At 44.9% G+C, this 26,634-nt stretch overlaps 1 protein-coding gene across 2 annotated transcripts in view; it reads left to right on the forward strand.

Annotated features, from left to right (window-relative positions):
• Positions 1 to 26,634, forward strand: part of MXI1 (MAX interactor 1, dimerization protein) — a 73,483-nt gene that overhangs the window by 4,220 nt on the left and 42,629 nt on the right. The window contains exons 1-2 of one of the 2 annotated variants that reach the window (XM_081104478.1): positions 14,642 to 14,940; positions 18,045 to 18,177. In XM_081104478.1, the coding sequence (XP_080960604.1) occupies positions 14,868 to 14,940; positions 18,045 to 18,177 (206 nt within the window). In that variant the 5' untranslated portion in view covers positions 14,642 to 14,867. Of the gene's footprint in view, positions 1 to 14,641; positions 14,941 to 18,044; positions 18,178 to 26,634 lie in introns of those variants that run through there. The other variant, XM_081104477.1, reaches the window with a different exon arrangement.

The raw sequence follows: 26,634 nt of genomic DNA on the forward strand, positions 1-26,634 counted from the left end.
CCGGTCCGGGTACGGAAACCCGCGGGCCTCACATCGGCCTCATTTTATTGGGGGCGCTTCTTGGCGCTGGCGGCGCTCGCTGTTGTTTTCTGCTCGCTGCACACAATGCCCGCGCGTCACGGCGGCCCGCGTGTGCACAGCAATAACGTGAGTCGGGGGGCGGGTCGTGCGTGCTCCCGGCTCGGGCACTGCGGGTCGCTCCGCGCGCGCGGGGCTTGTTTTGCTTCAGAGCCCCGCTTTCCGAAAAGCTTACATCATTCGTCGTTGGGAGGAGGGATGGGGATCAGGGCGTTCCGGTAGGATTCCGGCGTTTCCTAGGTCCCTGGTTTTTGGAAGGAAGCAGGGACCCTAGCTTTTTCATGATGATGATGATGGGAGGGCTCAAGTTTGGTCTTTTGGGCAAGTTTTGGTTCTTTTATTTTAGGTCACTACTGCAAAGGGCAAGGCTAGCCGGCTCAGGTGCACAACCTCCCCGCCTTCATTTCAGCCAGTTCCCCTGTAATCACTTGATCTTAGTTTCTCCGCCTTCTCCTCCAACCCCCTCCCAGCTAGAGACACATGGTTTCCACATGGAGACAAACTTCTTTCCTCTGACTGGACTTGACCTAGCTGCGTCGCTTAGCCAATCGGCAGCGGCAGCTTCGTATGACGTCACGCGTTGCTGAGGCCAGAGACAGGGGGTGGGGCCAGGAGGCAAGCCAGGAAATCTCTGGGAGTTGTAGTGCGGCCAGCTGGTCCAATCCCTTCTTGAAGGGACGCTCTTCTCCCCGGAGATGGCTGTAGAGCCTCAATTCGATTCTCCATTTCAGGTTCTGTAAGAACTTCCTGAAATGCCCCGATAGACCCTGGTCATGAGTTCACACGTTCCGTTTTTACTGTTGTTTGCAAAGTACTTATTTGGCAGGAGCTTGCCTTATTTTCCATTCTCACCAGAACTACTTTTCATTGCCTAGTTGAGGTTTCCATGCTAGGAGTGCTCACCAAGTTGTGGCCACCGTGCTGAATTATTCCCAGTAGATATGGTGAGTTTTCTTGGGGGGAGGGGAACCAAAGCAAGTCACCCAGCATTGACTGCTCTGTGCAAGGCAAGGGTTCTCTAGGCAGGTACATTCTCCCGAAGTTCCAACCGATGTGAATCCTTAAGAATCTCAAAGGCCTCCAGAAACATTAATCGCGGAGACTGTGGCTCTGTTACCACACATTCAGCACTTATATATAAATAACCTCTGGCATCATCACCTAAATCCATGTGGGGTCCAGTGGAGGGGTGGCAATTTAGGATGGACTGATAAACAAACATTTGCTTCCTGCTTTGGAAAAGGTTAAAACTGAGAGAGAAAGATTCACAAAGGGGTGCTGTGTGCATAAAAGCTGTTCAGTAGGCAAGAGGAAACAAGGAGAGGTCTACTCAGTAGAGGACAGAAATGAGCTTCTCCGTGCCTGGGGAAGGTGACTTTCGGGACAACGCTTAGGATAGAGAAAAATGATTAAGTGGGAGTAGAAGCTGTGGTCTGGGATGGAGTACCTGGGTTTGAGTGTGAGGTCCTTTTCTGGGGGCACGAACAGGCCAAGGAGCAGCCTGTTCCTCCTAATGGAGGAAGCTGCTACTGTGTGGTATCATTTGGCCCCACCCTGCCTTCCTGACTTAATCTCCTCTGCTCCTGTCCAGCAGGTCTACCAGCAAGCATGGTTAATTGAGACATTCCTGGTGCCTCTGTGTGCCACTCAGACTCTTCCCTCTGTCTAGTATGCCCTCATTCTCTTACTCCCTTGGGGTTAGGTGCATCTTACCTACTTTTCAAGACCTAGGTCAGTTCCCACCTCCTCCAGGAAGTCTCCCCTGGCTATTTCTTAAGTCTGGGCAGTTGAGACAGTGAAAGGTTTACAGCAAGCATGTCAAACTCGAGGCCTGCAGGCCACATGCCTTGTTTATTTGGCCTGTGTTAGCCTTTGAGCTTGACATGCTTGTTTTACCGTCATCAGAGCAGGGAACTAATTCCTTCTTTGCTGCTTATTGGCTGTGTGAATCTCTCTGAGGTTTCATTTCCTTTTTGTAAAATGGGAATAACAGTATCACCAGCCTATGTCATTGCTGAACCACTAAACGAGGCACTCCCTTTAAACATCTAAAATATCTGGAATACAGTAAATGCTCAATAAATAGTCACTCCTCCTAGCTTTGATAATCAGTACCATGCAATTTTCTACTTGTTTCCTGTGCATTTGCTTTATCCTCACAGGGAGATGATTAGCATCTTAAGGAAAAAGATCACCTACAGTTTCTCAGCAAATGTCACTGTTGCATATAGCATACCACTGGACATACAGTAGACCAGTGGTTCTCAACCTGTGGGTCGCAACCCCTTTGGCGGTCAAATGACCCTTTCACAGGGGTCGCCTAAGACCATCCTGCATATCAGATATTTACATTACGATTCATAACAGTAGCAACATTACAGTTATGAAGTAACAACGAAAATAATTTTATGGTTGGGTCACAACATGAGGAACTGTACTTAAAGGGCCAGAAGGTTGAGAACCACTGCAGTAGACATGTAATATACATTCTTTGATTGATTGGATTTGTCATTTATTGGCTATGGCAAAGCAATCAGGTTTGAAGGCCAGGGTACACGTGACAGACTTTCTAAAGATTTGGAGAATTGGAAATGTTGATCTCCTCCAAGAAGGGAGAGTTATGGGTAAATTACCCAGCATCCCTGCTCCTCTGTAAATGAGTGTAATAAAATTGCTTGTGTCAAGAGGTGTTGCAAAGATGGAAGGAGATAATGCATGTTTAGCCCCATACTTGGTATATAGTCAGTGCTCAATAAATGGTAGCCAGTATTGATACTATGCAATGCAATCAGTTGCTGCTGCTGCATGCATAATCCACACACTGTTCTTGGGCTGTAAAGAACAGAGCTTGCAAGGAGATGGTAGGTAAGGCCTGGAGAGCTGAAAGTGCATACTGAGATCAGCTGTGACTCTGAAAGTGCATTAGTTACTGGCTTAAAGAGCAGGGACTTATGCTTAATTTGAGGGTTTTGATGGCAACTAATGTTCAAGCTGGTCACATTTCTGCATGGCAGGTGTCTTATCATTCATTCATTCCACAAATATTCATTGAGCACCTACTATATGCAGTTGCCCTTTTTTCTGAAAACTCTGGGTTGATTTATGCTGAAGGTAGAGTGGGATATTTGTTTTTGGTTGTATAAAGAACATTCTTAAATCAGACTCATATTTCCTCTGCATCCTAAATTATGTTCCCCATTCAACATTTTTTTCTGGTTTTAATATGATCTCTGCCCACTGGTTAAATGCCAGAAGTAGGCTTTCAAGGATATTATTGTGGCTCTTAGAGTCCCAGGGACTGGGTACCCTGCAGAGGGGACCCAGGGAAAGGGGGAAGGGCCTTAGGAAGTTGACGCTTAATTGAGACATTCCTGGTTTTGGGGGAAAGGGATATTCCATCAGCTGCAAGGCAAAACAAAAGCTGCTCACCTACCTTCCCTTAATGACCAAAACACTCTCCCACTGTCATACCCAGAAATGGGGTTTTCATCTGAGGATGGCTGAGCAAAAAGTCTGGAGGTAAAAATGAAGGAAATGAAGAGGGTACCAGCATGCAGCAGCAGCAACTAAATGTACCGCATAATATCAATACTGGCTACCATGTATTGAGCACTGACTGTATACCAAGTACGGGGCTAAACATGCATTATCTCCTTCCATCTTTACAACACCCCTTGACACAAGCAATTTTATTACACTCATTTACCGAGGAGCAGGGATGCCGGGTAATTTACCCAAAGGTCACATGGTTGGTAAGTGGCAGAGCTGAGTTTGGAACCTAGGCCTCTGATTCCAGAATGAGCCCGAGGTCTTAACCATATACACAGGTATGAATTTTACAGCGAAGGAATGAAATCCAGAGAGGTGAAATGGCTAGTTCAAGGTCACCCAGCCACCTGGAACAGCGCTGCTATTTGAAATAGTCTGCTGATTGTCCACAGCCTTCCTGTACACACCTTGCTTACACAAAGTTGAGAAGTTAGGCTGGAAACAGAATAGCCAACAAGAGCGTTTTCTTGCTTTTAAGAGTTGTTCAACTCTCTGGCCCTAACTCAAGTTCATGCTCCTAGGAAACACCCTCTCCCTCCCCCCCCCCCCCCCACTCTGCCTTTCCCAAGTCTGCCCTCTGGGCATATTAGAGGACTTGGGGCTGTTGCTATGGTATTCGAGCCAACAGCAGGTTCATCAAAAACTGGGTCTTTTTCCTTAAAACAACAACAACAACAACAAACCCTGCCCTGCAGAAGCGAATTGGCCACAAGGATTTGCATCAGTCATTGTGGCTTGTTCTGTTTTAGATCCCCCTGCCTCTCCACCCCGCCCCCTCCTCCCTACCACCGCCACTTTCTATAAATACAGTTAGATAAATATTGATTTAAACTGGGTTTCTGGAGGAGGAGCACATGGTTGCCCTGGCCTGGTCTTCACTTAGATACCAGCACTACGCCAGGCCTGACACACCTAAGCCCTGACAGACAGCTCTGGCTTCCAAATGACCCATTCGGGGGAGGTGAGTTGTGGTTTTGTGGCTTTTGAGTTTAAAGAGAGAGAAATAAAAAGTAGTAAAAAAAGCAACAACCCAGGAAGAAATGGGAATCCTCCTGCAGAAGGAAGAAAGCAGGCCGAAATAGAGGGAGGTTGACTGCCGTCTGGCCTTCTGAACTATTCTCTTCCCTTTCCCATTCTTCCTTCCTCTCCATTTTGGGTTTTGTTTGGAAGGGAGGCAGGTGGTAAGACACAGCTTTGGGGCCAGAAGGAGCCCCAGAGGTCACAGAGCATCCATCATTCTCACAATACAGTCGGGGAGGTTGAGGCCCAGAGAGGGACAGTGGCTTGCTCCAGAGGACACAGCAGAGGCAGAACCAGGTCCTTCTGGGCTGGGTTCTCTCCTGCCTGATATGAGAATGGTCCTGGCCTGAGCCCCAAACTGGGCTTGTGTTTTACAGGTCAGGTGCTCATAAAGTCAGCAGCTCTCAAACCTGGTTTACTGATTCTAGGGTGTGTCCAGTTATTGCAAAGGTCATTGCAACATTCGCAATGGTCTTTCAAAATGAAGCTAATTTGAATTTGTCATTTAGAAAAAAATATTTTCTTTTCTCTTGGGGGTGGGGAGTGGGAAGGCGGTGACAGTGACAGGATGGCAACACAAGCCTTCACTGAGGAGGAGGAATTCAAGTCTTCCCAGAGGGGCCTCTCCTTGGGGGTGGAGGGTGGAGCTCTGGGCTCAGCCTGGAGGGAGACTTCAGTTCTCCAGGGACAGACACCTGCTTGCTGGCTCTTCTGCTAAACTAAAGGGGAGTAATTGTCTCTGATATCATTGTCCCTGAGTGGTGTGGCTGGAGGTGTTAAAGCTGTCAACAGATCACTTGATCTCTCCGGCCAAAAATAATGGGGCATTTGCTGCCATCCTCCTGAGCTGGAGGTTCCTTCTTTGCTTCCTCATCTGGGCCCCTTGCTTATGAAATACTTTAAAAGTTCAGGTGCCTCTTGCTTGAGCAATAAATCTACATGAATGTATGTAAATAGGATCCCCCTTTTTTAAAAATTTAGAGGACCTCTCTTTAAAAGGCCCTCATGGCAAATACGTTTATAAAATATGGAATTATGTTATGTGCCAGGAGTTCTCCCTAATGTATTCTGTGAGTTCATTCATTCATTCATTCATTCAACTGGTATTTAAGGGGCACATGTTGCTTATGTCAGGCACTGTGCTAGGTCCCAGTCTCTTTCCTCATGGAGTGTATACTCTAATCCAGTACCAGGTTTTAGAAATGCAGTTGTCTTAAAGGAAACCTCCACAAGGTGGGAATGCATCTGACTTGGGTTTTGTGTCTTTGGTTCTGGCTGTCATTATAGATAAAACAAAACTATACCTTGGGCTTCCAAAAGGAATAGTTTCTGCCCTCCCTGTACCTCCACTTTCCCTTTGTGGCCCCCATGTTTAAAATCCTTTGTGTTTTGTGTTTGTCCTTGTAATTTTTACAGATCTGACTTAAAAAAAAACCACACACACACACACACACACACACACACACACACACACTGCCTGAGCTTAGGAAACCAAGTACCGTGTAAGCAGCCTGGGAAGTAAACACATTCCACTCTCAGTTCTTTACAAATTGGTGCAGTCCGTACTTGGAGGATTGTCCCGACCAGTGTTCCTACCAAGCCTGCTCTCTCATGCAACATGCCCTTGGCCACATACCTCTAATATCCAACTCCGGCGTCTGCTAAGGAAATTTAAACACAGCAGAATTAGAAAGACAAACAATGTCCTGAGAGAGAGGAAGATTGGGAAATTCAAACTAAGGCCAATAAAAAGGGACTTGGATTACCTACTATTTGAGATATTTTACTCTGCATCTTTATTGCCATTGGCGAGGATACCTGACTAAAGATAATACAACAGTATTAACAGAGGGCAGGCCCAGGGCTGCTCTGTTTCTGGCCATGGGTGGCAAGTGGGAGCTCGCTCGCCTTTGTTTTATTTCTACAGGGACCCAGAACTACCTATGGTGTCCCTGTGTTATCTCCTATCTCCACCACACCTGACCATCCCTACCATAGTTCTTGACTCCCAAGACTCTGAGTGCCTTGCATACAACTTTCCATCATTCTTTCCATGAGCTGTAAAATTTAGCTCAATTCAATAAACAATGTCTATAACCTGCCAGGAACCAGGTTATATGGAAGCATTCGGTCCTTCCCAAATGCTCTATGTATGGTGTCCAGTTCTACATTGCAATGTCCATGATAGACACATAGAGGCCAATACATCTGGTCTGTCTCCTGGGAGTCTGATAACCTGTGTCAAGTTTTCTCTGTTTTCCAAAGGAATAGTGATAATGGCGCCCCACTTTTTACTGAGCAGTTACTATGTGCCCGCACAATGCTAAGTGCTTTACATTAAATCCTCACAACCATCCAATAGGAAGATAGGTGCTCTAATTACTCTCATTTTATAGATGAGGGAAACCTTAGCCTCAGCAAGGCTGATGGATTCCAAGGCCACACGCTAACAGAGAGTAGAGCTGAGACTCAAACCCAGGCTTTTCTTTCTAGGAGAACTTCGGGCTCTGGGAGAAGCCTCAGGAAGCAAGAGGCAAGAAATGGAATCTAGAATGTTTGAAGTCCAGGCCGAGGGTCCCCTGGGAATGCCTCCCTGGAGCGACTTCCTTTACTTCCCACTCATCCTGGGGCAGAGAGAGGGCAGCCAAAATCTTCCAGACCTCTCTGGGTGTTGACGCTGAAGCCAGATAGGACCCTTTTTTTTCTGGAGGACAGTGGTGTAGGCTAGGGTGTTGCTACTGGCACGTGCAGTACTACCTTGCCCAGCACCCTTGGAGAACTCATCCAACCAGTAGGGCTCACCTGTGGCTCTAAGTGTTAGGGTGTCGGGGGTGTGAACCCACACCCTATCAGGCTGTACGAGGCTTCCTTAAGGCGCCAAGCTTGTAGGGCAACTGGTCTGGCCCATGCTCGAAGTCAAGGGCTTCTGCCAGAGAAGCCAGAGGAGAGAGGCAAGTGTGAGCCACACAGATGAGCTTTGGGCGCTGGCTGTCACCATGACAGCACGGGCCAGCTGGTTCCAGTCAGATGGCATAGGTCCAACCACCTTCTTCCTTTCCTCGGTGGAGATCTAGGAAACCGGAGTAATCCTAAATATAACTGGGTTCAAGTCACTTACTTGTTAAAGCCCTTCGACAGTTTCTTTCCTGCCTCGCTTAGAATAAAACCCAGATTCCTTCACTGGCCTTCACCCTTACTGTGGAGTGGGGTCTGCAGATGGGAGCCGAGGTGTGTCTGGGGGCTTGTCAGGAATGGGATTCCCGGGCCCCAACCCAGACCTGCTCAATCTGAATCCGCATTTTACAATTCCCAGGTGATGAGTGTGTCCATTTAAGTTAGAGAAGCTGGCCCTTGTGACTTCCCTAATTGCTTCACCCACCTAAAGCTACTCCACCCATTTTTTCTTTATCCCTTATCCAAATTTACCACAATTTACAATGATTTTACTTGCTTATCACCAGTCTGCCAGGCTAAAATACAAGCACCTTGAGGACAGGGACCATAAGTAATTTTGCTCATTAGTCTGTCTTCAGCGTCTAGATTAGTGCCTAGCACATAATCGATGCTGAAGCAATAGACGTTGAATGAATGATGAGTTCTCTGCCTTTAACCTTCTGACCTAGTGTCTCTCAACAAGGGAGCTACTGGTGAGACAGTTCTTGTGTAGATTTGTCCAGAATATGGCAGGTTTTAACATCTTTGGTTCCCAATCACTAAATCCTAGCAATACCCCAAGTCATTGTGATACTCAAGAAACACACTCCTGCCTGGCCAGGGTGGCTCAGTGGTTGAGCATTGACCCATGAACCAAGAGTTCATCGGTCCAATTCCCAGTTAGGGCACATGCCTGGTTTCAGGCTCAATTCCCAGTGGGTGTGTGTGCAGGAGACAGCCAATCGATGTTTCTCTCTCATCAGTGTTTCTATCTATCCCTCTCCCTTCCTCTCTCTCTCTCTCTCTCAAATCAATAAAAACCTATTGAAAAAAGAAAGATACTCCTACACATCTTCCAAAGCCTTCTAGGGGGGTGACATTACCCCTGGTGGAGACCATTGCCCTAATTTTGTTTGACCTTGTCCATTTGAACATACCCTGATGTATACCACGGGGTCCAGGAGTTAGAAAATCCAGGTTTGAATCCATTCACTGAGTGATCTTGGTTAAATCACTTAATCTTTCTGGGCCTCATCTGTGAAACAGGAACCCCAGAGGCATGTTGAGAATGAAATGAACGGACTGTAGGAGCAACACCACGCACTTACTTGACTCTCATTACATGACGATTTGTAGGCAAATGGAGGCAGTTATTCCAGGACCTTTGGAGAATCCCAGAAGCCTAGAATCAGAACGCTGGAGTTGGAAGAGATGCCAGTGTCCTTGGGCAGGCAAGGACCTGGTATTTTTATTCTAAATGGTCCACCTAAGGTTGAGAACTCAGCCACAAGGCAGCAGGGCTGGGTGTGTGATTTAATGTCCGGGGCCTGGCTGGGCTTAAGGGTGACCTCCACAAGTTTCTGCTGCCTGGAAGGGAGTGGTGATGCCAAGAGGTGGGGGCAGGGCAACTCTAGGCACGATCCTGGCAGGGATGGAGGGTTACCCAGTGCTGTGGCAAGAATGTGGGGCATCCTCTTAGCAGCAGGGGAAGGCCTCTGTCAACCTTTTTTTTTTTTTAAGGTTTTAAAATCACATTGTATCTAACTTTGAAAGAACAGGTCGTTGCATCCCAAACCCAATAAATGCCACAAAAATTTATAGTACAATCTTGCTTTTGAATATAGATGCAAACATTCTAAACAAAATATTAACTCATGGGATGGCAGCGTTTCAGAAGAATAACATACCATGGCTGACCAGGCGATATGCCAGAGATGGCTGAAAGTCACCAAGTCTACTGCTATAAATGATTATAACCACAAATTACAGGAGTACAATACCTAACCACAGCAACGAATGATGAAATGTCATTTGAAAAAAGAATTTGGGAGGCATCTGTAATGAAGGAGACGACGTCCTTCCATCCAACCCAGATTATTTACCTGTGGTGGTCTTTTAATTAAAGCCGTGTGGTGTGCCGGCGGACCATGGCGTATGGTCCTCACCGGCGAAGGAGCTGATTCTGAGGCCATCCTTTCCTTAGGGAAGAATGAACCTTGAACAGAAAACAAAAGCAGGCCTTGGATTCCTTTGGAATGTAACTTGATCTTGATACTTAAAGTTGAGTGAGGTGCCACGAATTTAAAAGACCAGAAAACTCACTCCATTTAAAAAATATATATATTTTAAAAACATGAATAAGTCTGAAAAAGAATTATGGAGATGGGCAGAGAGCACAAGGCGAGAGTCTGTAAGCCTGAGTCCTAACCCTTGCTTGACAGACAGCTGTGTGGCCTTGGGTAAGTTACCGTACCTCTCTGAGCCTCCGCTTTCCCTTTTGAAAAATGAAGACTGGATTAAGTAATTAGCTCAACGATAGAAACGTCTATGAAATAAACCACAAAATGCTATTTGGGGGAACCTGAACTTGGCACGCACCTCGCAAAATCCTCCCGAATACCTCATCCGTTGCACCCCCAGGTGGGGTGCTCCAGAGTAAGCAAGCCTCTTAGATGTGAGTGCTGAGTCCTGCAATGCAGAGTTCTTCTTGGAAGGAAAGGGAAATCTGAGAGATGAACAAATAACGAAGCCACCGAAATGGGCTGCTGTAATCAGGGCCATTAAATACAATGTAAGAAGCCCTTTTCTATACGGGGGGGGAGAGATAGGCCAGGATGCAAGTCAAGTGCAGCTGTTTGAGCCTCTGCCAGTGGCCTGATCTCACCAGAAAACTGAAGTTAAAAAACAACAAACTTCCAGATTCAGAGAGCTCTGCTTAGTACTGCTTTCCCCTGCTGTTTCCTCCCACCCCCTCGTCCTTTCTGTCCCTTTCTCCCCAGCGCAGGCACCTGGGTCGATCGCCTGCTGCTTTCCCCTGCGGTTGGGATGCCAGCCGACAGCCCTGGCGACTGGAGCTCTGGGAGGCAGCAGCTACCCCTCGGGTCTAGCATTACGTCATCCCTTCTAGACCCAAATATATCGCGGCTGCACACAGACCTGCAGCTCCGAGCTGCCACTGACTTGAGGAGCGCTTACGCATGAAGTTAGGCAAGGCTGACTCACCGGGAGGAGGGAAAGGTTTTCTGCTGCTCTTCATGTTTCTGGGCTCCGAGGGGAGGGCAGGGGAGGAGGCTGCGGTTGTCATTTTGGGGGTGAGGGGAATAGAAAGATGTAGAACTGTTAGGGTTCTCACCTAGGAGCTCAGGACTCACCCTCCCCTGCCCCCAGCCTTGGTTATTTGAAACCCCCACCCTTAAAGATAATTGCAGAAAACACTGCCCTGCACAGGAAGCACCGTGCAGTTCAGAGTTCTCTTAAGCTCCCGGTGTCGTCAACACAGTGACTTTGGACTTGCACCGTCACCTCATGCTCCCGTCCCCTTGTTCCATCTCTTCTATCTGCAGCAAAGATAAGAACACAGACCAGCCTCCTCCATTGTTCGTGAATATGCAATAAATCACTCGAAAACCTGCCTTCAGTAAACTGGACAGGGAAGGGACCCCTAAGAACTGAGAGCTTGGCCTGCTTCCTCCAGAAGGCAGATTGTCCTCATGGGGCCATGTTTGCGATAGGCCTGGGGGCTTCTTCCACCTTCAGGGAGACTCCCCGAGAAAGCTGCTTTCGGGAGGGGACAGAACCAGAGACATCAGTAGAATTCCGGGTTCTTTTGTCAGTAGACTTGGGAAGCAAATGCTTTTCCTCAGTTTCCCCACCTGCATGTGTAGGGCAAACATGGAATCATGTGAGCAAAAGAAAGGGCACGGCTGGCCCTGGGTTCCTCCAGGCTGGGACTGATGCTGGGGATGGCTGGTGGGTGGCATCACTTTCCTGAGGCTAGAGCCCCAAGCTTTGAGCTGGAGAAGGCCCATGTGCCCAACGTCCAAACAAGAATTCTGGAGTCACCCAGAGCAGGGAGAAGAAAGTGGCAGCTTCAGTTGCTGTTAGAAAAGGCTGGAGCCCGAGCTGGTTTTTCTAAGTGGATAGAGTGTCAGCCTGCAGACCAAAGGGTTCTGGGTTCGATCCGGTCAAGGGCACATAGCTTGGTTGCAGGCTCCTCCCCGGCCTGGGCCCTGGTCAGGGCTCCTGCAGGAGGCAACCAGTTTATGTGTTTCTCTCACACCGATGTTTCTCTCTGTCTTTCCCTCTCTCTTCCACCCTCCCTAAAAATAAAAAATAAAAATAAAAAAGAGAAAAGGCTGGATATTCTATATATAAACCAGCTGTGAACACTTTCCACTGCCCACCATTACATCATCTCTCCTCTTCTTCCATGTATGCAGGTGGCCTTTTGGTGGCTCTTGGCCTACTTTCTATCTCCCCATCTCCCTCTTGGCCAAGGCTCTAATGAAGGGCTGATTCAAGCAACAGTTTTTCTGGTTTATAATACTCACCTGTTCTGAAATATATAGTAAAAGACAAGAATATAGAGTTATTTTGTGACTTTTAGTTTATCTGTACGTTTCTCTTATTTTATGCTTATAATGTAATATAACATAAATTCACATAAGAGACTATATTATTAAAAATCACTATAGACATAATGGATCCAGGTTAATCCTTATGTATCTACTTTACAAGATTTCCAGTAATAATTATTATTTCTAGGCTAACTAATATTTCCAATATGTTTCAACTGAAAAACTGACTTTTCCCCCAGTGTGAACAATAACAATTTCTGGAGAAAAAACAAAAAGAAAGGCTGGTTAGTTCATCTGTAGGTCAACTAAGAAAGGCCAGACATGTGCACCAAGCATCCCACTTTCTCTTAATAACGTCCTAGGGCTTATGACCTATGCATTAAACCCATCTTGAACCCATATGTATTTTCAGTTTGAACTTTTTTTCTTGAGTGCATGTCACATGGCTTAATTCCCATTGGGTAGACTTCATTTGTCATAAAACTACCTCTTTTAAGTTCTGCAGGTAGCTCTTAGCAATTTGAGATCTAAAGCTTAAAGGGGTTCTGTAAGTGGTAGAAATAATTTCTGCCCTGACCTAACAGATGTTATGAGTGAACAGGTATTGTCTTTTAAATTATCCTATTCTTCCCCTACCCAACATGACCCTTTTTGAGGGTGGAGGGTGGTTGTTAACCAATACCCAATAGGAAAGTCCAGATCTGGAATGACCCAGCCAACAGCTGAAAAAGCACAGTCCCTGTTTTAAAGCCTTTACAAAAAAATTTAATTCTCCTGTGGCTTGTGAACACCTCTCATTTCGGGTCTCCCTGCTCTTGATGGACCATCTCTTTGGTTCTTAAATGTGGTGCCAAGTATAATATTTAAAAGGGCTGGCAGACTTTTGCAGTGTTTGACCTCATTGGAAATCTTGTTCACTTTTGAAAAAAAAGAAAGAGGGTATTAAAATGCACTATGAAGCCCATGACATTTTTGAGAGTAAGATTTTCATCCTGAGTTGGTATTTTCTGCAGTAGCCACTGGAATTTCTCCCCTCACCAAGAGCTTCCTGTTATTTTGGATGTCCACCAGCAGGTTAAAATAATCAGGGTGGGGAAAAGTTGTAGATGTTTACATAATTACCAACTTGGTCCTAGAGCATTCAACAGTTATGACCTTCTTGCCCTTCCTCTCCCCGGACCCGTGGTTCTCAAACAGAGATGATTTTGTGCCTCAGAAGACAATTGGCAATGTCTGGAGACACTTTTGGATGCCACACTGGCTGGGGTTGGTGTTGTGCTACTAGCATATAATGGGTAGAGGCCAGGGATGCTGCTGAACATCCAAAAATGCACAGATCACCCACTGCCTCGTTCCCCCCCCCCCCAGGAATTATTCACCCCCAAATGTCAATAATGCTGAAGCTGGGAAACTCTGGTCTAGACTTTGAGGACTTGGAAAGAGGGTGATGGTGAGGGCAGCCATGGACAGTCTTTTAATGTGGTCCCAGCTGTCGTTAACCACTGCTTTCAGTTCTCTCTATGGAAAACATGAGAAGAAACAGTCATCATGGCTTCCATTTATTGAGTGTCATGTACCAAGTGCTGGAATTATTTCATCTTCACAATAAGCTTGTGCTGACTATACATTCTTTGAGAGCAGGGGCCTTGTCTGTTTCTCTCATTACTGTACACTTTATGTCTAGTACAGTGCCTGGCATGTGGCAGGCCTTTAACATGTGGATAAATGGAGCAATTATATCTATCTTACACATGAGAAAAACGAGGCTTGAAAAGACCACACAGCTAGTGTAAGTAGCAGAGTCAGGATCTGAACTGACCCCGTGTGACTTCAGCAACCAAATCCCTTACCCGCTGAATTATATCCTTCACCTGCAGCAGTAGAGCGGTTTTCTGGCCTCTAAAATCACTAGTGAAGGACTGAGGGGGGAGAAAGGAGTTTTTAAAAGAAGATTAAAAAGGAAACACTTAGCTCTAGGTGAAAACTGAGGTAGGAAGAAAGGCCTTGTGGAGCCCTCTCTGCTTCTGAAGGGATCTTCCCTTGTTTCTGAAGGCTGATTTTGGCTTTTCAAGTGTTTCTCTGTGTGCTGTCTGAGCAGCACATTTTGCAGAGGGGGAGACTAAGGCACAGAAGTTACAGGAGAGTGGGAGTGGATGAAGGACTGGAACTTCGGAAAAAGAATGCTCCAGCTCTGGGCACCCGCTGGTAGTCGCTGAGAAAAGGGCAGTGGACACTCAGCTCACTCAAACCCTTCCCCGACAGAAGCAAGTCCAGGTAACCCCTTGGGGTTTCTACCCTATAGAGCAGGCAAACGTGACTACACATCCCAGCAGCCATTGCGGAATCCGGCTGCACGCAGGAGCACCAAAGCGGTCCGGGTACTACAACTCCCGGCGTGCAGTAGGCGGGGCGGGACTACATTTCCCAGGAGGCAGAGGAGGGGCGGGAGGGGGCGGGCCGCGGCGCTGCTCCCGCCCCTCCCCGTGCTCGCGCGGAGAGGTAAACAAACCGCGCGCGGGCTGCGGGCAGCGCGGCCAGGGCGGTGGGGCAGCAGGCACGGCGGGGCCGGGGGCGGACAGCGCGCCGAGCCGCGGTCGGGCTGGCCGGCCCCGGCCGCACATGTCCCAGGGCGGTGCCGGACTGTAGCCGCCTGCGGCGCCTCCTGTGGGCCGGGGAAGGGAGCGCGGAGAGGCCGCCACCGCGGTGCCCATGGAGCGGGTGCGAATGATCAATGTGCAGCGCCTGCTGGAGGCAGCCGAGTTTTTGGAGCGCCGGGACCGAGGTAACGGCTGGGCGCCGCCGCCGGAGCCCGCGCACTCCCGCTCCGCGCGGGGAGTGCGGTGCGGCGGGTGAGATGCGCGTGTGAGGAGGGGTGCGCGCGTGTGAGGGGAGGTGCGCCTGTGAGGAGGTGCGCGTGAGAGGGGAGGTGCGCCTGTGAGGAGGTGCGCGTGTGAAGAGGGTGCATGTATGAGGGGAGGTGCGCGTGTGAGGAGAGTGCTCGCGTGAGGGGAGGTGTGCGTGTGGAGAGGGTGCATGTATGAGGAGGGTGCGCATGTGAGGGCAGTGCATGTGTAAAGAGTCGTGTATGAGGAGTCGTGTGTGCATGAGGCAGTTGCGCATGTGAGGAGGTACCTCTGACTACGCGTATGTGGGTGAGGTGTATGCGCATGTGAGGGGAAGTGTGCGTGTGTGAGAAGGCTGCAGTTGTGAGAAGGGTGCGCTCGTGAGGGGAGGTGAATCTGTGAGGAGTGTGCACACGTAAGGGGAGGTGTGCGTGTGTGAAGAGCGTGCATGTATGAGGAGGGTGCATGTATGAGGAGGGTGCATGAGTGAGGGGAGGTGTGCGTGTGTGAGGAGTGTGCACACGTGAGGGGAAGTGTGCATATGTGAGAAGGCTGCATGTGTGAGGAGGGTGCATCTGTGAGGAGTGTGCACACGTAAGGGGAGGTGTGCGTGTGTGAAGAGCGTGCATGTATGAGGAGGGTGCATGTGTGAGGAGGGTGCATGTGTGAGGAGGGTGCATGTGTGAGGGGAGGTTGCATGTGTGAGGGGAGGTTGCATGTGTGAGGAGGGTGCATGTATGAGGAGGGTGCATGTGTGAGGAGGGTGCATGTGTGAGGAGAGGTTGCATGTGTGAGGAGGGTGCATGTGTGAGGAGGGTGCATGTGTGAGGGGAGGTTGCATGTGTGAGGAGGGTGCATGTATGTGGAGGGTGCATGTATGAGGAAAGGTTGCATGTGTGAGGAGGGTGCATGTATGAGGAGGGTGCATTTGTGAGGAGGGTGCATGTGTGAGGAGAGGTTGCATGTGTGAGGAGGGTGCATGTATGAGGAGAGGTTGCATGTGTGAGGAGGGTGCATGTATGAGGAGGGTGCATTTGTGAGGAGGGTGCATGTGTGAGGAGAGGTTGCATGTGTGAGGAGGGTGCATGTATGAGGAGGGTGCATTTGTGAGGAGGGTGCATGTGTGAGGAGAGGTTGCATGTGTGAGGAGGGTGCATGTATGAAGAGGGTGCATGAGTGAGGGGAGGTGTGCATGTGTGAGGAGTGTGCACACGTGAGGAGAAGTGTGCATATGTGAGAAGGCTGCATGTGTGAGGAGGGTGCATCTGTGAGGAGTGTGCACACGTAAGGGGAGGTGTGCGTGTGTGAAGAGCGTGCATGTATGAGGAGGGTGCATGTGTGAGGAGGGTGCATGTGTGAGGAGGGTGCATGTGTGAGGGGAGGTTGCATGTGTGAGGGGAGGTTGCATGTGTGAGGAGGGTGCATGTATGAGGAGGGTGCATGTGTGAGGAGGGTGCATGTGTGAGGAGAGGTTGCATGTGTGAGGAGGGTGCATGTGTGAGGAGGGTGCATGTGTGAGGAGGGTGCATGTGTGAGGGGAGGTTGCATGTGTGAGGAGGGTGCATGTATGTGGAGGGTGCATGTATGAGGAAAGGTTGCATGTGTGAGGAGGGTGCATGTGTGAGGAGGGTGCATGTGTGAGGAGAGGTTGCATGTGTGAGGAGGGTGCATGTGTGAGGAGAGGTTGCATGTGTGAGGAGGGTGCATGTGTGAGGAGGTTGCATGTATGAGGAAAGGTTGCATGTGTGAGGAGGGTGCATGTGTGAGGAGGTTGCATGTGTGAGGAGGTTGCATGTGTGAGGAGAGGTTTCATGTATGAGGAGGGTGCATGTGTGAGGAGCGTGCATGTATGAGGAGGGTGCATGTATGAGGAGGGTGCATGTGTGAGGAGCGTGCATGTATGAGGAGGGTGCATGTGTGAGCGTGCATGTATGAGGAGGGTGCATGTGTGAGGAGCGTGCATGTATGAGGAGGGTGCATGTGTGAGGAGCGTGCATGTATGAGGAGGGTGCATGTGTGAGGAGGGTGCATGTGTGAGGAGGGTGCATGTGTGAGGAGGGTGCATGTGTGAGGAGAGGTTGCATGTGTGAGGAGGTTGCATGTGTGAGGAGGGTGCATGTATGAGGAGCGTGCATGTGTGAGGAGCGTGCATGTGTGAGGGGAAGTGTGTGTGTGTGTGTGAGGAGATGCGTGTGAGGAGATGCACGTGTGAGTTCACGAGGGAGCGGCATGTGGGAGGCCCTTTGTGAGGGAGGTGGACACACGTGTGGGAGGGCGCATGTAGGTCTGCGCAGGAGGATGAGGGCGGTGCAGGGGCAGGGAGCGGGTGGGAGCTGGGAGGCTGGAGAGCAGGCGCCTGGAGAGGGTGAACCTGAAGCTGGGGGAATGGGACCCAGGAGCCTGAGGCAGGGGTGGGAGCTGCACAGGCAGGGCTGGGAGGCCGGCTGAGAGCTCAGGGCGGCGCACGCTGGGGAGGGGCCTCTGGAGATCCGTCAAGGTGGCACGACGGGAGATCCGTTAGGGATGGAGACCAGAGATGTCAGGAGAGGGGCATGAAGAGCAGGAGCAGTGGGAGTTGTGGTGTCAGGAGAGAAAATGCCCTAAGACGAGGAGATTGAGTCATTTTAAGTACATGAAAGCGTGGGGCTTAGAAAGCCACCTTCTAGCCTGGGAAGAGTTCACGGAAAGGAGAAATTGTGAGACAAGTGAAATGAGTGAGGTGAACGGTAACCTGGCTCAGCAATTAGGGTAAGTCAGGAATTCTTGGAGAAAATGACTTTGTTAGAGGGATAAGCGACTGATTTAGAGGACGTCTCCACACACCTTCCAGGCGGTTGATTGGGTCTGCGTGTAATGTCACAGGACTGATGTCCAGGCAGGGACTGGGGATTTTATCTTCCAACCAGAAAGAACGGGAAAGTAGTGCCTCTTTTTCTTCTCCTGTGTTATCAACCTGCTACTGCAAGGACTTCGGCGCTAGGGATCCATGAAATTGGGCATATTTCTCATATCTTTTTTTTTTTTCCCCTCGCTGTCTCTTTAGAGTGTGAACATGGCTACGCCTCAACGTTTCCCTCCATGCCGAGCCCCCGGCTGCAGCATTCGAAGCCCCCACGGAGGTTGAGCCGGGCACAGAAACACAGCAGCGGGAGCAGCACCACCAGCACTGCCAACAGGTAGCAAGCTGGGGAGGCTTAGAGAGGACGGCTTGAGGGAGGGAGGGAGGGAGGGAGGGAGGGAGGGAGCACACACTCAGGCACAAGCGCCAGGCCTGCTGACCGCAGGTCTCTAACACCAAGCGTGGAGCAACACTGCTCAGCCAGATGGGTCCTTTTACCAGCACCCCTGGGGATGTGGCCCTTTTAACGGAATGAAGTGTAGGAACCATAACCTGACTTGGTGTAGAAGGGAAGGAATAGAACCTGGAAAGACAACCAAACAAGTTGTTCCTGTTATGCATGTCAAACATTGGTCTTGTATGTCATGGGATAGAGTGGGAGGTCTATGATTTGGAGGGGCAGTGGGCTGACAGGCTTTGCAGCGTGTGTACATGCATGCAGCGACATGCTAAACGTAAGCTTGGGCCCCGCTTTAAACTTGGGATGATCCAAGAAGAATTTTTTAAAAATCAGAAATATCTCAGGCAGGACATAAAGCAGGATTAAGGGTTTTGTTAAAGGAACAGACATATTGTATTAGGTGCAGTAGGAAGTTAGTGGGCATGGTCTGTTGGTTGTTTACAGAAGAAGGGGAAGAACATGCTATGGTTTTGCCTTTTACTTAATAAGATTGAATTGGTAAGGGAGCAAAAAAAGAAAAGAAAAGGAAAGATGCTTATTCTTCAGTCAGAACAGACCCCTAGAAAATGCTTGTCTGGATGTACTCAGACACAGTTGACTTCCATTTTTTGAAAATTTTTGGTGGTGACTGGCTGTCTTTTCAGTGTTCTTGTTCGAGAGGGCCAGTGAATTCTAAGGATTCATCTCATGAGAATTTCAAAAGGCTGTCTTAAAAGGAAATCAACAGAGGCTGCCTTTTCCCTGGATGAGAGGAATTGAGATGTTTCCCCCTGAGTCCCAAAGCTTTGTCTAGGCAGCGGTTCTCAACCTATGGGTCGCGACCCTTTCACAGCGGTCGCCTAAGACCATCGGAAAACACATATATAATTACATAGCGTTTTTGTGATTAATCACTATGCTTTAATTATGTTCAATTTGTTACAATGAAATTGGGGGTCACCACAACATGAGGAACTGTATTAAAGGGTCGCGGCATTAGGAAGGTTGAGAACCACTGGATATAAACATGCATTTTGGAGTGGCGGAGAGCAATCTCTGAAGGCTTTGGAGAATGCCAGACAAGCAGTTGGATAGTCACTTAGGAAGGCAGCAGGACCAGGGGCTCTTACTGATTGATGCAGGAAACCTAAAACTCCTGTAGAGGACAGAGCTAGAAAGGTTAGATTTTCCCATTCTGCATTTATAATATCACTGAAGCAAAACTCTTCTCCCTTGGACTCGTCTATAAAGCTGTATGTTTCCTTTTTTGGCTGCTTTTCTTCTTCAAGATTATTCTGTATTTTTTAAACTTACTTTAAAAATAATTAACCATAAGCTTAATATATCGTATTTATGTTTATGTGTGGGTCTAGAGCAGTGATGGCGAACCTTTTGAGCTCGGCGTGTCAGCATTTTGAAAAACCCTAACTTAACTCTGGTGCCGTGTCACATACAGAAATTTTTTGATATTTGCAACCATAGTAAAACAAAGATTTATATTTTTGATATTTATTTTATATATTTAAATGACATTTAACAAAGAAAAATCAACCAAAAAAATGAGTTCGCGTGTCATAGGTTCACCATCACTGGTCTAGAGGGTTTATTGTGGTATAGTAGGTTTGGGATGAAAATATATAATATGATAAGCATCATTTAAAAAATTTAAGTGTAAATTTTCTTGCTCTTCATAGTTTCTCTGGTTAAGGAATCGGCAATTAAGACATATTCATAATTTGTGTGTTTTTTCAATCCATGGGTGGATTAAAAAAAATCTTTTTTTTAAAATTTGGAGACCTGAGAAGAGTACCAGATAGAACACCAGACTTGGATTCTGTCATGCTACAAGTATTTATTGAGTCTTTTATCTAATAGAAATCAGGTATATGACCTCATTGCATTTTCTCTCTGCCCCTTGACATTCTTATTTTTAAAATAAGGGAATAGACTTCATATTCCCCAAGGTCCTTTCTTCCCTCAAATTCTATGACACTGATTTATTGACAGTTTTAGAGATCAGTTCCTCTATTAGTTATTCACTCTACCACCCCATCATTTCAGATGTGACATTTTTATTAACAGCTCAAAGATTACAGAGACATAAATAAATGTGCATTTCTAGATTTTTACCTATAATGTTACAGGTCATTAATAAGTCTTTGTCATCTTTTGACTCCTACTTTGCTCAGCTTGGGGTTTTGACTAAATGGTATTTCTCTTTCACGCTAGTGTTCCTGTCAGGATTCTACTATTGTGTGTGGGACCACAGTGCTAATTACTGTGTGTTTTCATATAGCATGTCAGAAAATTTGTAAAACTAGAAGCATTCTATGTTCTTACCGTACCCAAGGGAAAATAACTACATGCACATTGAACCACCTAAGACTAAGAAAGGTAATTTTTCATGGGAATATAAGTAGAGAGAGAAATAGATTTTAGGATATATTATATCAAGGTTCTCTCATGGGTGAGATTTAAACTGGGGCCTGTAGATAAAAATTAGTATGTTAAAGTGAAACACTAGAAATTATTCCTCCTTACTGTTTTTTTTTTTTTAAATATGTATTTTATTGATTTTTCACAGAGAGGAAGGGAGAGAGATAGAGAGTTAGAAACATCGATGAGAGAGAAACATCGATCAGCCGCCTCCCGCACATCTCCCACTGGGGATGTGCCCGCAACCCAGGTTCATACCCTTGACCGGAATCGAACCCGGGACCCCCTCAGTCCGCAGGCCGACGCTCTATCCACTGAGCCAAACCGGTTTCGGCCCTCCTTACTGTTTTTTAAAAAAATTTCTGCTTCATGAAGTAGGGGAGCCAAGAATTAAATTCCAATGCTGGAGTACTTGGGAAATAGTGTTGTTAGTCCTTTTGTAAGGGGAAACTGTAGACTTCCTGTTAACTTGAAGCCTATTACTGGATTTAATAGAGATTTTATTATACTGGTTACATAAAGCAGAAAGAAAGAAAACTTGTAAAAATTTTCCATTTATTAGTAATCTGAAACAAGGAAAGGAATAGAGTCGATGCGTATATATGTCTTATTTTCCTGACAAAAAAAGCTATCTTTGTGGAAGTTTTTCTTCCTGTTATGCATTTCAAACATTGGTCTTGTATGTCATAAAATGACATTTGTTTCCTTGACATGGCAACATCTTTAAGATACAATGTTGATTGAGTTTTTCCCCCTAATAATTTCAGATATAATAAGATAATCCTGATATCAAATGTTATTGTACAAATTTATGTTGCTGGTTGATTCCTAATAGTATACATTTCTATTCCTCCTTTCCCCTAAGTCTTGAAATCTTCTTTTCACAGAAGTACAAAGGAGAGAAAATAAGCGCTATACTGTAATGTTATAAGCTGCCCCCTTGGAAATCCCAGTAATTTTGACATTTGGAATCTATGATACGTAATTATTTTTTGAATACATGGTCGACTTTACTGTAGGCTTGGTCCTGGGCTTCTGGCACACTACCTGAAATCACCCTTGCTAAGATGTTACTGCTATTAGAGAGCCTGGCTACAGTTGCTATCTGGCTTATTGAGGAGCATCAGATAAGCTCAAATTCACAGATTATTCACTGTTTTATTTCACAACAGAAAAAATATCTCAAGATCTGTCATCTTTAAAATGCTGCTAACTCTGTGGCTTCAGTGTGTAACACTGATTTCTTCCTCAGTATCTCTTCAGTCTGCCTCCCGTCTTCATTACTACCCTCCTAATCTAAGACACCATCATCTCTCACCTGGACTACCGCCATAACCTCCTAACTGGTATCTCTGCAACCACTCTTACCCCAGAGATAATTCTGATGTTTCCTCCTATCTTTTTGCCCGTACTCTGTTCTCTGCTGGGGAATAATTTTTCTTCCTCTTTGGCCAATTTATCTCTGCCTAATAATACTCTTATTTCCTCTCACTCATAACTTCTTCAGGAAAGCTTCTCCTCACCCGCAAAAGTAAATCAGATGTTCACATACCTCATAGCACCCTTATTTTTCCTTCTTATAGTATGCAGAAATATAGTTACCTGATTGATTAATTCATGTCTCATTCACTGTGCTAACTCCACGAAGGCAGGAATTGAATCTCTTCTACTTAAAAATGTACCCCCAGTACCTATCACGGTGCCCTGTATACAGTAGATGTTTCTTAAAGAATGGAAGGTTTTAAGACTCCAGGTAGACTGTTAGTTGAAACAGACTTTCTCTTTTGTGCTGCATACCATATTAGACTCTTGAAGGAGAAATGATGGAAGAATATGCAACTCTTACTTTAGCAAACTCTTTGATTACGTTGTATTCTAAAGATGTTAATGATAACACATTTGGAAAGGAAAACAATACATAATATTTGAAGAATAAAAATCTTCAAACCACCAGTTCTATAGAATGTTACAATTAATTTTAAAGAACACTTACTATGTTCTTTGTCATGTGAAAACAAAATCTCAAACTTTGTGTATGCAAAGAACCATATGTCTGTCAAATATTGATATGTACCTGTGACATATGCATAGTAATTGCATTATTTTAAAGTGATCTAGAAAATAGTGAGTATAAATTTATGTTTGAATTTTAAGCTGATGAAAAATTTCTTCTCTTTAGTATCTTGAATGATTAACACAGTCTGTGTGATATGTTCTGTGATATTGTCTCCCACTAAAATCGAGTTTAAATGAAAAATTCTCAAGAATTATTTATATACCTTTAAACAAACTCAGACTTTTCATTAAATGCTTCATTGAAGCATAAGTTTGCTGTTGCTGGGTTTCTTAAAGATATATTCCTCTGTGGAAATATCTTTTGAAGGAGACTTAAATGATCTTGCCTTGTAAGTCAGTAGGGTAACTGCTTCTGTTCCTATTTGATGAGAGGCCTTTTGCCAGAATATTAAATATATGATGTGGATAAGATCACAAATCATAGGAAGAGAATTCAAGATTTCATCTTGCATAGTTCTCTGCTTTATGAAGGTAAGATATTACCACTCATTTTATGATTAAAGCACATGTGGCCTAGAGATGGTAAGTGATTTGCCCAAGCGTGATAGGTATAGGTGATGGTTGACTTTAGTATCAAATTGGATTCTAAGTGGTATATACTAACTAGACAAGATCGTTGACCTGAAGAAAGCTTTCTCTTCTAAATTTCTTCTTACAAATGAAACAGCATTGCCTCATTTTGAATATAGCATGATTCTTTGTTATTTCTCAAATGAAGACTGTTTACCAGATACTAATTTAATCAGAGAGGCTGGATGGTATGATTTGACAAAACATATTTCTAGACCCCATTTTTGGCCAATAGTGCTGAGTATTTAGTTGTAATTTTCTTAGTATATCCTGCCTTGTTTGTTTATTTATTGCAAAAAGTGGATGATGGAACGTGAGCAACATTAGGACAAGGACTTTGTAACGTTAGAGTGTTTATATTCTCAGTGTAGATACCTAATAAATACATACTAATTGAATGAATGTTGAGAAGACTTTGAGAGAAACTTGGGCTTAATTGATTGCTTTGTGTGAAACTGATCTCGGGATGTTTAATATTTTCATTCTCATTGTCAGTTTATTTTAGCAGGTACACTTATTGGAGACAAAGTTATGTTTGTTCAACAACATTTGAAGTTGAGGCCCATATTATGAGAAAGAGCTGAGTAATGTGTTTCTTTTATTCTTTAGCAAATATTTAAGTATCACTAGGAATTTAATATTGATTTGGTAAGTACCAGTATGTGCTGTTTTCATAAGTTTGAAAAATAACTTGGATCTTAATGGTCAAGTAAGTGTAACAGGTGTGAGGCACTGTCTTAGAAGGTGAAGGTCTCTTATTCTGCTTGTCCACAGGAAGACTTGAATGTAAATGGTTATAGCATTACTCATAATCACCAAAAGCTGGAAACAATTAAAATACCCATCAGTTTGTGAATGGATAAATCAAATGTAGTATATTTATACAATGGAATATTACCCAGCAATAAAAAGAAACAAACTACTCATACATATAACAAAATGGATGAACCACAGAAACATTATGTAAACACAGTCAGATACATATGAGTACATAGTATATGATTCCAAAACTATAGAGATAGAAAGCTGTCCAGTGGTGGGCTAGGGGATGGGAGTGGAGTTGGACTGCAAATGCACGTGAGGGAACTTTTGGGATGATAGAAGTGTTCTAAAACTGGGCTATGGTAAAGGTTACACAACTGCACAGATTTACTGAAGCTCATTGAACTGTACACTTAAAATGGGTGAGTTTTATATTATTTAAATTTACACCTGAATAAAATGGTTTAAAAGAAAAGATTAACTGTTCTTATTTATTACAATAAGATAATGAAGAGCCTTGAACATGTGACAGATGCTAAAAAGAACTAAAGGTGGAATGAAGATTAAGCAGATTCCTTTAACACTTGAAATAAACTAGTAAGTAGGGAGTATAGCTGGTTAGAAGAAGGCATCTCCACTTTCCTGAAGCTCCCAGAGCAAGAAAATTGAGCTATACTGCCAACCTCACCTCCCTCACTCCCTTTGACAACCACTTTTCTGTGATTCTTTGAAATAGATGTACAACGTAGGTGTCTGCTTCTAGTACTATAGGGAGAAACAGAGTATGTTAACAAAAATTAGGACCAACTTCAAAAAAATGGACTTTATATTTATTATGGGTAATGCTGTTATAATTCATCCCCCCCCCCCCAACAAGTACTTGTTGAATGTTTTTTTCATGCCTCTTTCCTGAAAATATTGAATTACAATTTGGAACTCAAGTGAATACGGAGCATTAATATTTTCTCCATTTTTATAGGTTTTTAGAATGTTGCTCTGTAATAGAATGTTATAAACTAATGAAGTAGTCTAGATAATTAGTGGTGTATCTTCTTAAATTTCCTGTTTTAACCTTTGAAAATATGCTTAAGAGCAGTAATTGTAATCTTCAAAATTCTCTATAGTTTCCAATATTGTTCTCTCACCTAAGAAGTGATTATTTCCCTAATAATGTATAAACTTTAGTATATATTGGGTGCTTCTTAATTTCTGGCATTACTAACATTAGAAAGCAAGCCAGGTATATTTATCTTAAATCCACTTAACATTTAAAAAAGTAATATATGTAACATGTATGTAGTAATATAAAGTAATATGTAAAGTTATATGTATGTTAAACTGGCTCCAAACCTCTAATCACATGGTTGGTCTTTCTGGCATGGTCAGCCTCCAATGTGAGTCATCTCTTTAGCATAAACTCAAGTCCGGGCCAGGGCCCACCATGAATAATGGAGACATTGCTATCACTTGGGAAATTCTAAGGTTTTAGAAGCTCTGTCTCAGGAAGTTGGGACAAAGATAAGACAGATTCTTTATTGTTAAACTGATACTTTCCATACATTGTTGGGTTCTATTTGCTAATATTTTGTTAAGAATTTTTAAGTCTATGTTCACGTGGGATAGTAGTCCATTTTTGCTTTGTTTTATTTGTTATCCCAATGTAGTTTCTTTGTCAGGTTTTTGGTATCAGGGTAATAATACTGTCCTCAAAATGAGCTGGGAAATGTTCCCTCGCTCTTTATTTTTGGAAAGATTTTTCTATAAGATTGGTATTATTTATTCCTTAAGTGCTTGGTAAAATTTACTAATCATGATTTCTGGCCTATAGTTTTCTTTGTGGGAAGGTGTTTTTTTAAATTACAAATTTAATTTCTTTAATAAATGCAAGTCTATTCAGGGTTTTTAAATCTTCTTGAGTCAGTTTTAATAGCATGTGTTTTTAAGAATTTGTTCATTTCCTCTAAGTTGTTGAGTTTATTAGCATTAAAGTTGTTCATAATATTCTCTTATCCTTCTAATATATATAGGATCTGTTGTGATAGGCCCTCTTTCACTCTTATTTGTACATATTAGTAATTTTTGTCTTTTTTTCTTCATCGGTCTTAGAAGAAGTTTATCAGTTTTGCTGATTTTTTAAAGTCTGCTTTCAGGTTTATTGATATTGTTTCCTGTTTTCTGTTTTGTTCACTCCTGTTCTTGGCATTATTTCTTTCCTCTACTTCAGAGTTTTTTATTCTCAGCACTATTTTGGGCCAGATAATTCTGTTTTGTGCGTCATAGGTTGTTTAAAGCATCCCTGGCCTCTCCGTAGAAAATGCCAGTAGCGTGTCCCTAGTTGGGATGATCAAAAATGTCTCTAGATATAATAGAATGTCTTCTGGTGAACAAAACAGCTCACAGTTGAGAACCATTGCTTGACTTCTTTTGGTCCTTTTTTTTCTTTTTCTAGCTTCTAAAGATGGAATCTTAGTTCATTGATTTTGGGCTCCTCCAGCAGCAACATAAGGATTT

The sequence above is a fragment of the Myotis nattereri genome, assembly GCF_964212035.1.
Source record: "Myotis nattereri genome assembly, chromosome: 13".
Taxonomy (NCBI): domain Eukaryota; kingdom Metazoa; phylum Chordata; class Mammalia; order Chiroptera; family Vespertilionidae; genus Myotis; species Myotis nattereri.